The 13,423-nt window shown below is 38.2% G+C and overlaps 1 protein-coding gene across 1 annotated transcript in view; it reads left to right on the plus strand.

Moving 5' to 3' along the window:
* bmp1a (bone morphogenetic protein 1a) overlaps positions 1-7,440 on the plus strand; it is a 62,723-nt gene extending 55,283 nt beyond the window's left edge. The window contains exons 19-20 of the mRNA XM_058390041.1: positions 836-1,086; positions 3,141-7,440. Coding sequence (XP_058246024.1) covers positions 836-1,086; positions 3,141-3,278 — 389 coding nt within the window. The 3' untranslated portion in view covers positions 3,279-7,440. The remainder of the gene's footprint in view (positions 1-835; positions 1,087-3,140) is intronic.
* Positions 7,441-13,423: the final 5,983 nt, after the last annotated feature.

Genomic DNA, 13,423 nt, shown 5'->3' on the forward strand with positions numbered 1-13,423 from the left:
TTAAAAAAAAAGAGGCTAAACGAGCACAAGGGTATCAATGAATCCTTTGTACAAACTTGATTAGCTTTAGTATACATAATAAAAGTTGTGATAAACTCTGGTTACCAAGACGTTAGCATCAAATCCTTTAAATCCTGCAAGTTGTGAAGCCTCCATGGATTGGACTTGTTTGTCCAGCACATCCCACAGATGCTTGATTGGACTGAGATGTGGGGACTTTGAACTCTTGTTCCTTAAACCATTCCTGAACAGTTTTTGCGGTGTGACAGGGTGGATTATCCTGTTGAATAAGGCCACTGTCATTAGAGAATGGAATTCTGTTGCCATAAAGAAGTGTACTTGGTCTGACCCAGTAGTTAGGAAAATGGAACATGTCAAAGTAGCATCCATTTGAATGCCAAGACCCAAGGTTTTCCTACCATACCATTGCCCAGAGCATCACTCTGCTTTCACCGGCTTGTCTTCTTCCCATAGTGCATCCATAGTGCCCCAGCCGTGGCCACCTTCCTCATTTGCTCCATGGTCCAGTTCTGGTGGTCTTGTGTACATTGTAGGTGCTTTTGTTAGAATTGCAAAAATTGTTCAGGAATGGTGTGAGAAACATGACGGCGATGACTTGACCTCCAAATTCTCCGGTCCTTGGAGGCTCCAGCTTGTAACTAGGGGACTTCAAGGTTCTGCTGCTAACATCAGCAGAACCTGGGTCCCATATCCCACAGCACAACTTCAGAGGTCTTGTGGAGTCAGTGCCTTGACGGGTAAGAGCAGTTTTTGGCAGTACATGTCGGACCCAGTTTTTAAAGCTCTAGTCTTCAACTGCTGATTTTGTCTCCAGAGTGCGGAGGTCAATTGAAAGCTGAGGTGAAAACCAAAGACCTCTACTCACACGCCCAGTTTGGAGACAACAACTACCCCGGTGCATCAGACTGCCAGTGGGTGATCTCAGCCGAGAAGGGTTACGGTGTTGAGCTCATCTTCCAGACGTTTGAGATCGAAGAGGAAGCAGACTGTGGTTACGACTACATGGAACTGTTCGACGGATCCGACAACAAGGCCCCAAGGCTTGGCCGCTACTGCGGATCAGGGGTAAGCACTCAAACACTCTCAGTTTAGGATTTAGGGAATATTGGTTACAGCATACCATACTCTATAAATGAAACCCATACAATCAAGTACTTTTCAAGTAGTCATTCATGTCAGAAAGCAGTGGACTTTAAGACGCGTTTTTAGACATTATTTTGTCTCCTTATTTCGTTAATTTCCCCCAATGCACGCGTCCTAATTGACCGTTTAAAAAAAAATTGTCCAGTCAGCAGACTCAATAAGGACTGCCAGCCAATCCATAGCTAAGGATGTGTAATTACCGCCGTAGTGTCGTAGCTAGTCTTTTTCTCAGAATTCATGTCAGTGGTTCACGTTAAAGGTATAAAGCTCCACCTAGTGTGCAGACCCCAAGCGACATTGGTGCAGTCAGTCAGCCAATGAGTCAAAATACATTTCCTAAAAATAACGAATTCATATGGAATAATCTATACAAAATTCCATGATTATGGGCTAGACCTTCGTTTAGAATTTTTTCTTCACTGTGCTGGAAATTTGAGCCAAACAATCTGTCATGTATCATTGCACGCCAAACATAACAATAAATGAATGAACACAGGAAGCACAGCAATAAAACCACAACGTCTTATTTATTCTCTCCCCACAGCACAACTCACGATGGTCCAGTTCAGCTGGATTTATCGTCTATTGCCCTTTAGCACTTAGCGCTGAATAAAGAACAGCAGGACTTTCCGCTTCCTTCTTCCTCTCCGAAGCCGTTAGGTAGAGCTAATAAGCGTTCAGGTGGCACGCTGCCAAATTCACAACAGTCAGAGCGAAGGAGGAATGAGAGGCTGAACTCAGCAGGTCACCCAGCAGCTTGATATCATTTAGCTGGGATTAATAATAAGGGCTGCTTGTCGGGATGATGGCTGGGGTTGCCCAATAGGGGCCTGTCAGAGGCGCAAGGGTGACGGCAGTTTGTGCTGCACTCCGAGGCCTGGAGCCATTAGGAAAATATGCTTCTTAACTAAAAGAGTCGTTTGGCTAATGAGGTGTAGAAAGGCGTGGTAGGAAGAGCAGCGATTCATTAGATACATATTATGCAATCACAGCTCTCGCTGCTGCTTAGTGTTAGAACGTAATAAATGATAAATAAATGATGCTTGATCATTTCAGCTGCTCTAATATGGTTAGATTGTAAACATTATTCAGCATCATCAATCAGAGCTCTGAACCCGAGTCAGACTTTCAACATAAATACGCGAAAGAGTACGCTTGATTGAATTCTCCATTCGGACCGGTCATTAGGCGGTTATTAATTTTCCATAACTGCGACTCGGACAGTAGTTTCGGTTGCACGGTTTGGATTAACACGCTCATTCTGGTATGTTATTGTTTCTGTAGTTGTAACCGATTCAAAGGGACTTGTACGGCAGATGCTGGACATAATAAGAGCCTGTTGAAAAGTGATATTGAACAAAGAAAAGTGTGTAATCGATGTAAAAGGATACGGTGAAGCCGTCTGTAAGGAGACGTTTTCATTAAGTTGTACACCAAGTCCTCAGAAGAAAGGACTTTGTGGTTGGTTGCACATAACAAGCTGCATTTTTTTGTCCTGTTAACTTCAATAGAGGGAAAAAAGAGCTAGAGGAGTTTCTATATTGCTGTGGTGTAGGAAGATTTAAACACCTCAGAGCATGCTGTTATTGGAAAATAATCAACGTCAGCGTGGTAACAGATTGTAGTGGATGAAATTTTCTGTAAAATTCCACATATTTTCAAAATAGCATTTAAACTAGTAAAGAAAGAGACATTTTATACAGTCTCGGGACTTAGGACCTAAAGACTTGCTGGTTACTTTTTTTCAGCGATGAATAAACAACTTGGTAGAAACGTAATTTAAAAATACTGTGAATAACAGATTTAGTGTTTTAACTCTACTGACAATTAACACATGATTTCATTTCATTTGAAAATGTGTGAACTTTGATATTTTGCAGTTATCTTTGTCAAATTATGGTAATTCTAATGATCTTGTGTGTTTCTTTCTCTTTGTGTGTGTGTGCGCCTGTGTGTGTGTGTGTGTGTGCTCTCAGCCTCCTGAAGAGATCTACTCGGCCGGCGACTCCATCGTCATTAAGTTCCGATCAGACGACACCATCAACAAGAAAGGCTTCCACGTGCGCTACACCAGCACCAAGTTCCAGGACACGCTGCACTCGCGGAAGAAGTGACCCCTAGTGGCCGGGAGGGGCCGCGCAGGGCCCAGGGGGAGGAGTCGAGGCGCCAGGCGGAGGGCGCAACCCGTCGCTCGGAGCCCCCCGGCCGCCAATGCCAGCCGCAAGAACGATGCCAACCGCACCTCAGTAGCTCGCAGGGGCTCTGGCGCCCCCTACTGACTGTGAGGAGTAAAGCCATTCCGCAGTAGACCTTGTTTTTACCTTTTTTATGATTAATGATTGGGGGCGGAGTTTGGGGTAGGAAGAGAGGGGACTATATTTGGATTAGAGGAATATTTGGGCTGTAAGTGGATCATGGATTGGGGGCATGAATAGAGGAGCGTAGAAGATCAGTATATGATCACCCTTGGATTCTTGTTTTGTTTTGTTTTTTTTAAAATGAGCCGAAATGCAATTTCAACACACGCACACACACACACACACACACACACACACACACACACACTGAGGGCCTGCAGGATCGCAAGCAGGATGTGATGGAGCATCCAGGTCTCATCGAGCCAGACAGCAACACCACAAATGGAGAAAGAAAGGATTGATGGCTGGAAGAATTAAAAGGTGGATCAATGTTTTGTTTTTTTTCTTCCCAGGGCATTATGGGAAACCTCCATCTTTTTCACACACACACACACACACACGCACACACACAATTGTGCCCGGCTGGTTTGAAATCCACTACTTGAGTTACTGACGCTGTTTGTCAGACAGATGCATGTAACAACAGGAAAAAACAAAACAGAACAGCAAACGGGCCATTTTTTGTGACTGCACAAGCCTTTGTAATATTTTTTTTCCTGGCTAGCCATCCAGGAAGCTTCCTTCCATATTAGCGTTATTGAGGAAAGTTTAAAAGAAAAAAAAAGAAAAGAAAAAAAAGACGCAGTTATCGTATTAAAATATTAAAAAATGAAATGTGGCCCATGTCTGATGGCTGTTAATTGCTTTTCCATAAAAAAGGTGCAAAAATGTGATTATTTTGACCTTAAATACACAATCTTTATAAGCTTCTGTTAATATGTTTCTGTCCCCAAATCATGCTAGTAATTCAATAAGCTGTGGGTTCTTTCATATCACGAGCAATTTCTATTCCTCAAATGAAATGCAGTGCATATAATTTATTTCAGCTGTTGGAATTACATAATACTTGTCTCTCTCTCTCTCTCGCTCTCTTTCTCTCTCTCTCTCACACTGCCTGCTTGCATCTCATCTCTCTCTCTGTCTGTCTGTCTCTCTCTCAGCCTGCTTGCATTTCTCTCTCTCTCTCTCTCTCTCTCTCTCTCTCTCTCTCTCTCTCTCTGCCTGCTTGTATTTCTCTCTCTCTCTCTCTCTCTCTCTCTCTCTGCCTGCTTGTATTTCTCTCTCTCTCTCTCTCTCTCTCTCTCTGCCTGCTTGCATTTCTCTCTCTCTCTCTCTCTCTCTCTCTCTCCCATTCATTACCTCGATTCCATATTACATGCTTCTCCGTCGTTGTTTCCTAGAAAATATTCTGTACACTCTTCTTAAAGTCTCAAAGTCGTAGCGCTTCCCATAAACTTTATTGAATTGCTTGTTCTGTTCTCTTCCATCACATTTATAATTCAGTAGTATGTAACACACAGTTTTAACGTACCCCCGAACATCCTTGTGTTTTTCTTTTTGTTTGTTTTGATTTTCTTTTTTAAGCAGCTAACTCCTTGTTGATGTCTTTCCTGATTGTTCTTTGGGACTAATGAATTAGCAGAAAAATCTGTCAGTGCTTCTGTCAAATACTGAACTGGCAAGTATTATGTATGAGCTCAGTTTGTCAGTGTGACAAAATAATTAGAATAAGTAGAAAATGACTCGGTAAATGCTAGCTGCAGAACCTGCATGCTAAACTATCCAGCTAGCTAGCTAAATTTGCTAATGTTTGTGATGATATTTTGACTTCTGTTGAATTGAATTTGACCATGTAACTGAAGTTACTGAAACTAGATCTCATTCTTGTCTACCTGAGGCAAACACAAGCTAGTTTTACGCCAGTTGACTAGCCAGCTAGCTACTTTAGCTAATGTTGCCGATCTTTCTTGTCAGGCTTGGCTTTTGTTAAATAAATCTGTGAGAATATGACCACGTGAATCAAGACTCAAATACTCAAACTTGATCTTATTCATGTGTCTACCTGAGACAAACGTGAGCTAGCTGCCTAGCTCTAGCCAGCTAGCTAACTTAGCCAGTGTTACTGATATATTTTGGTGTTGAGTGTAACCATGTAAATCAAGACTCGGATACTGAAACTTGATCTCACATTTCTCTACCTGAGGCAAATGCTAGCTTTCTAGCTAGCTTAGCTAATGTTATCGATATGACGATGTAAATGAGGACAGTGAAACTTGCGATTACTTGTGTCTACCTGAGGTAAATGTTATTTAACTAGCTGGCTAGCTACATTAACTAGACATATTTTGGCAGGTTTGCCTACAAGTTATATCAGTTACAATTTGTAAATCAAGACCCCAGATACGGAAACTTGATCTCACTCATGTATCTACCTGAGCTAGCCAGCTAGCTAACCTATCTAACCTTGCTAAAATGTTTGCCTACTGTTAAATACATTTGCGAGTGTATGACGATGTAAATCAAGACTCAGATACTGAACCTTGATCTCACTGGTGAGACAAATGTGTGCTAGGATTCTAGCAGTATTCTGTGTAACTAGCCATCTGTGTAACTCGGTTAACATTTTACTCACGTACTTTATAGTGGGTTTGCTTCTTGTATCTTGTAAATGAATCTATTTGGAGCATAATATTGTGGATACTGAAACCTCATCTCATTCTTATGTCAACCTTGAGACAAAGGTGAGCTGATTTTCTTATTAGCCAGCTAGCAGGAGGACATGATGGCTAGAGGCTTAGCGATGTTCTAAGCCGTTTTAGCTGTTTTAAAACACATTCAACAATGCATTATTCGATTTCGCTGTTCGGGGGTACTTTAAATGTATGTGGTGAAGCTGAACTGGATTCAGATTCAGTTCCAGTGTACAAAGTGTGAAACGGATGTGAAGATAGAGGTTTTGCCTCCTCATATGTCAGTTGCATTTTTTTTGTGGTATACCTCAGGCTTCAGATATTATTATTATTATTATTATTATTATTATTATTATTGTTATTATTATTATTATTATTGGTCTAGGCCCAGCTTTGTCCAACAACTAACATATATGAACAAGGACCAACATAGTACCTCAGTGAAGAAGAGCAATGCTGAGTGGTGCTTCTGCAAAAATGAGCCTAAGCAGTTTTATGGACTTAGCACTTGGCATATGTTTATATATATATATATATATATACACAAACAGTGCAGATTTATCGATCATTAAAAGCATTATATCTAGCTCAGTTTCTCATGATTTGTATGGTTCTAAGACACACAGCATGTTGAGTTGTTGAGACGTTACTGAGGGCAGTTGCTAAGCGTTTTAAGACTCGTTGCTTCCCCGCTTTGCAGTATTGATTCACATGTCAGGCAGTTGCTACAAAATGTAGCTCAACATCCTCCAGTAATGGTACAGGTGTACCAACTGTTCTTTCCTTTTCTCACTCATTCCAATCTTGTGTTTTCCAGTCATCCAATCTCGATGCAATTTGTCCGAGCCCTTTTCAGGGGCAGAAGCTGATTACAAGGCCTGTCAGGCTGGTGAAGGTGTGTGTGTGTGTGTGTACTTGTGTGTGAGAAGGTACACAGACCTTGCCTAATTGGTCTGGAGCGTGCCAGCCTGAGACTGAGCCTCCTTCTGAATTATTTACCAACCAGCCACAATTTTTTTTGTTGTTTTTTTTTTGTGTTTTTCTTCTCCTCCAGAAATCCTTTAGAAGGCACCTGGCAAATGTACTTTCATCTCATGCTATGATCTTATTTCTCACCGTCGGTGTGTGTCACATCTTCCGAATTCTTTGAGTCTCAGGTTCAGGCTTTATTCTTCCTCTGACTCACTTTGGGACCTGCTTGATTCCATTTACTTGACTGTCACCCCTTGGGGGCGAACTGGTACATGGGTTGAGGAGGTGAACAGCTTTTCAATAGAAAAGTCATAGAGTATGAATAGCAATGTCAAAAAGGAATTTGAATTAAAAAAAGAAAAAAAAAAAGTGCTACTTCCCTCACCTCGTATACAGACAGTTCTGATCCCTGCTTTTATACCGATGTTGAGACGTTGGTTCCCTGAACAACAGTCAAGCAACAGTCTGATGCACACTGACTTACCAAATCTGTTGGCGTTTTTCACCGTGATGCGTTTGTATTAAATGTTTTATTCTTAGCGTTTTGGTGGTTAGTGGTGGATCACGTCTGCTAACTTCTGCCCACCGTAACATTGTGGCTGCCGTAGAATTTATAATTGACCACAAATAGGGTTTCTAATGTCTATTGATTTGTAGATAATTAGATTCATATTCTGATGCAAACAACTGGGTTGTAGCCGGTACTTTAATCCGACGTGGACGAATAAGCTCCATGGCTCCGATCTGTCTCCTTTTAACACCTGTACGGTTGATCTAGTTGCCCTGATTGATCAACATCACTTATCGAATATGGGATATGTTTATGCCTTTCATTCCATGTATGTATGTAAATATGTTTGATTGTTGTATTCCGAATACACTAAACCATAATAACCTGTTGAGAAATAAGGCTTTGTGTAATTGCACACACACATGATGCAATTTATTTATATTGTATAGCTGATTATGGCTGATGTATTTGCACATAGTATTAACAAGTGCATCTATTTCATAAAGTGTTATTTTCATTTCATGAAATGCCTCATTCCTTACATTTTCTTGATCATATAAACTCTCAAAAAAATCAATGATATGTATAACAATGATAGAAATCGATTAGTTTAATATAAATGCTAGTTTTCACTTTAGAAATTTGTGGGAATTTTATATGTGTCACTCGTTTCACGTGTATGGAATAAAACATCCGGGGGACGTGCGGTTCTAGGAAAATAATCAACAACAAGGTGGGTTTGATATGAAGTGGGATAACTCTGACTGATTTTCCTGTAATTCACAAAAATTCTTTCTTACACCACAGCAGTTTCCCAGTTTAGTATATATAAACACCACATCAGAATTTTTCTCTATTTATAGTTATGTTTAATGTTTTAATGTTCTAGCAGTTTTCCTGTTTCTCTTAAAGGTGAAAGGATAAAACATCAGCTTGTTTTAAAGCACTAAACGCAAAACCCTTTGTTCTGAAGATTCGCTGTCAGAAATTCAAAGCTTCCTGAAGCATCGACTCTGGAGACTCCTTCCAAAAGCATTCAGGAAACCTCAGTACAGGTTTATAACCCTTCATGTGGAAAGCCATCCAAAAAATTGCATATGTAAGTTGTTATTATAGAAATGATATAATAATAATAATGAAATAAGTGTGTATATATACCCTTAGAAATGATGCCACTCTCAGATAATTAATCAAGATTGACCAATCAGAATCAGGTGTGGTGTAAGATTTTATATCTGGTCAAAGACCAATAGATTTATTGTTACTATTTATGATGTTTGTGCAGAAATTCGCCAGAACTTACATTTCATTTGACACCACTTCAGCCATTTCAACAGAACATAATATGGCAGTATGCTGACAAACAATAACAGAATTAAATCTCAATTGTCAGTTCAGTACATTTTATATTTTTAACATTTTACAGCTTTTGGTAGACTCCATTATCCAGACTGACAGTTCTGTCTTCTATAAAAAAAAATAAAAAAAAAAGTTTTCTATGTTTTTAGAAAAGCAGAGTTGAAGAATTTTTCAAGCTGGGAAATATAGATAGAGGTTTCACCAGCTGCTTCCATGACCACAATGAAAGAAAGAACCCGGAAATTAAACTGCCGCACAACGCAGTCATTCGAGCAGCCATGTTGTATTTGGGCCAGACAGCCGGTTTCAGAAGATAAGACATGCAAACCTAAACCACCATCTTCTAGGCCCGAAAAATTGTGTTTGAGGTATACTATAATTTTTATAAAACACATACACTCCAACATTAAATTCTAAATTCAGTCTTGTACAATGTTGGTTACAGAAACCCAAATTTGAAGTCTGACTGAACTGTTGGATGATTCGATTTCCCATGAATTTCTGATTGTCCAAAAGTTTGGTTACAAGCTAAACATCGCAAACTGATCATCATCGACATCAACTGGTCATTTGAAAGAGAACATTTGGAATAAAGCAGGTGTACAGAGGTAAGGATGAATGAACATGATAGTAGCTAACAGTATTTGACAGTAAGCTCAGGCGTTATAATGTTCTACAGTGCAAAAAAACCCCCAAAAATAATCAACTTTGCAAGTGAAAGTATCTTGTATATAGTCAGATGTATCTAGAATTTCCGACAGAAAAAAACAACTGTAAGGTTAGTAAACTTCTTTCTTAGCATTTCAAGCTTGTTAAGCTAAAACGCTTCTTTCTAGAAATGAATGATAAAGATTAGCAAAAGGATTTGCTTAAAGAAGTTTGGCTTTAGTAAAGAAAAATTAAAAAGTTTAATAATCTTTAAATAATATTTTACTGGACAAAATTGCTATTATTTTCAGTGAATCTTGGAAAAAAATAAACATTTATTTTTTGCCAAACTCAGAGATTAACTAGTGTTTGTTTGTTTGTTTGTTTGTTTTAAATAGCATTTATAATGTAATCTGTCATACAGTTGGAAAAAAGGCCACACATGTAGGCCAATCAGCATCTATTTTGTGTTGAAGTCTTGGTATGGTGATCAAAATTTTTACAAAACAGCCCCAGTACAGAAAGATAATATTAGATTTACTGCCATTAGCTAGCTACTGTATATGCAATGTTCTCAATAAAGTGTTTCCAGTTGAACAAAAAAAAATTCCAGTCTAACCATGGACACGTAATGTAAAAATGTTCGTTTTAATGCATTTTAAATGTGTTAAATTCTTTACAATTTTTAAATGTCTTTGCATCTTAGAGAATATAGTAAGAAAAATCAAATCTATAGAAAAGCATCTGTTTTTGCTCCAAAATCTACAATTTCTTAGATATTTGATTAAAAGTTGAGCTCAGTAAAGAACAGCCAGTCTGATGTATAATATGCACCAAATTACACATCAGGGGTCTTGAATCTTATCCACAAAGAACCGGTGCTGCTGCAGGCTTTCATTCCATCCAAGCAGGAGTCGCACCTGATTCCACTCGTTTAATCAGTTCGTCTTGGTCTCCAATCAACTATCAAGTGTGCTTCCAATTTGGATGGAATAAATACCTAAAGTTTCAAGACCTAATTTAGGTCTTGACGAAATGTAAATTTCAGAATTTTAGAGTTTTTTGGATGACGAGAAAGTTTTAATAATACAAGTAAAGTCTTACAATGTCTCCAGGATCCAAATGAATCTACCAAACTAAGCAGATCTCGCACATAAAAGAGTTTTATAGTTTAAGCATGTCACTCGTTTCATGTGTATGAAATAAAACACTTGGGGGACGTGCCATTCTAGGAAAATAATCAACAAGGTGGGTTTGATATGGAGTGGGATTACTTACCTTTATTTTCTTGAAATGCTCAACAAATCAATAATATGTAAAATAATGATAGAACGCAAACTGAGTAGTTAATATAGATGCTGGCTTTCATTTTAGAAAATTGTGGAAATTTTCTATATGTCACTTATTTTATGTGTATGGAATAAAACATCTGGAGGACATGGAGTTCTAGGAAAATAATCAACAAGAAGTTGAGTTTGATAAGAAGATTTCCTGTGACACATTAAAAAATGATCGTTTCTATCATTCTAGCAGTTTTCCAACACTAGCAATGTTTCAGTATAAACTAAACACCACATCGTCATTTTTTTATCCATTTATAGTTATGTTTAATGTTGTAATGTCCTAGCAGTTTTCAGGTAATAGCATTTCTTCCCTTTTTCTGTTAAAAGTAAAAAGACAGTTTGTGATCTTAGAACGTTAAATGCAATTCTTTTGTAAAGAATTTCTACCAAAGAAGTGTAGTTTATTCGGATTTTATAGTGGAATCTAAAAAACAGATTATAGGAATTAAATCACAAGGGAATGTACTAATCATTTTAATAGAATTTAATTTATGGCACTGCATCACACACATTTGCATTCTGACTTCGAATTCACCTCAGAGTCAGTGGTATTTCTTAAAATGGTATATATCGTGCACAAAATAGTGAAATATTTAGTATCAGTGCACTTTGAAGCAACTGTTTCGAAAAACCCTCCAGCAAATCCTCACACTGAACCAAACCAGTTTTAGTGCCGTATCGTATCACTGGAGCATCGTGAATTTTTAACGGTGATCTTTGGGTTGGGGCATTAATTATGAAGCAGAATTGATGGGGACGTCCAAATAAAGTCCAGTGCGAGCTTTATTTAAAACGAAGGTGATTGATAATGGAAGCGAAAAAAAACAGAACACGGCAATTAGAATTCTTTTTAATGATAATTTATGGAATCATTACGTTTATAGCAATGAAATTTATTACTTTGAAAGTGAAACGTCATATTTATTTGTTTTGGATTAAAATCAGCGTAGTTTTAGTTTAATGTCTGGGGAGTTAAATTCATTTTGCAAAATTCAGTCTGGAAAAAAAAAAGTGAATAGAATGAGAATTTCTTCGATTTTTTTTCTTATTATTTTTTTAAACTGCCAACAAAAATCGATTATTTCAGTATCTAAAAACTGAATTATTAATTGTGAATCTGCAGACACTGGAAAAAAAAAAATTGATCTCATCTATAAACTCTTAAAATTAAACTGGATTTTTTTTTTTTTTGTTAATTTTTCAACTAAGAATTAATTAGTTTATAAACCCTAACCCATGGTGGTTCAAGTGGTTAAGGGTCTGGGTTGTTGCTCAGAAGGTCAGTGTTCGAGCCCCAGCTCTGCCAAGCTGCTCCTGTTGAACCCCTGAGCAAGGCTCTTAACTCTCTCAGCTCCAATGGTGGTGCATCATGGCTGACCCCATGCTCTGACCCCAATTTCCAAAGCTGAGATGTATGAATAAAAAAATTTCACTGTGCTGTAAGGAATATCTGACAAAAATAAAGTCGTCTTCTTCCAAAAATAGAGTTAATTAGACTGAATGTGAGGAATGTATCAGTGTTGCATTAAAGGTTGCAAGACTGCTCCGAACATTTTTACTAGTTGACCACTAATATAAAAAAAGTCAAGAGTCCTTTTCTTAGCTAAGGCAAAAACATTTTTTCTTTTAACTTTTCTTCCTTTTTTAATTTGTGATGCAAAATAAATTTTTTATTTTTATTTGTGCAGCAAAATAAAATTTCTAGCCGGAATGCTTTTTTTCTTTAGGCTGATCTGACCCTAAACATCTCAGTGATGTACGATCCGTTTCTCCGAAAACACAGTTCTGGTCATGACGGAATTTAAATTGATATAAAATGCATTTATTTAAAATTGTATTTAGGATTGAAGAATAACACAAATAACTGTAGGAGGAATTCCTTTTGTGAGCAGCAGTGGGATTGAATTTCATGCAAAGTGATATCAAAAATGTTTACGGTCCATTAAAGCAAAAGATGGGGGGAAAAAAAACCCTTCCCTAATGCAGTGATGTGCAGTTGACTGTAAAATTGGCTTCATCTAGTTTGAAATGTTTTCAGAACATCATGCACATGTAGCCGGTTATCTTTAGTATCTGCTTTGCTATTTTTTCCTCAAACTCGCCACCGCCCGTCAACTAACGAATGTACTAAACGACTAGTCTATGCCACCCCTAATGGCCATATAAGGTCACGATGAAGGCAAAGGCTGCCTTTAACATGTAATATCCACCTTGTTTCTAGAGCAGATGCAGAACCACTAAGCTACCACTTGTATTATTAGGAAGATAAACATAAATAAAAACTCATCCCATTTTCAGCTTCAGTAATCACTAACAGCTCCATACAGTGGAACCTCAGCATACGAATGCCCTCCATGATGAATTTCCGCCTTAAGAATTGAAATTTTGCAAGCAATTTGCATCGGCATACGAAGCATTCTCGGCGTACGAACAAACCGAACCACACGTACGAAGTAGCGTATACATCTGGGGAGCCATTCAAAACATGTTTGCATCAGTGGAAAGCCAAGCAAAGCCAACTGAAGCAAATTTATTTGA

This window comes from Hemibagrus wyckioides, linkage group LG05 (genome assembly GCF_019097595.1).
Source record: "Hemibagrus wyckioides isolate EC202008001 linkage group LG05, SWU_Hwy_1.0, whole genome shotgun sequence".
NCBI lineage: Eukaryota > Metazoa > Chordata > Actinopteri > Siluriformes > Bagridae > Hemibagrus > Hemibagrus wyckioides.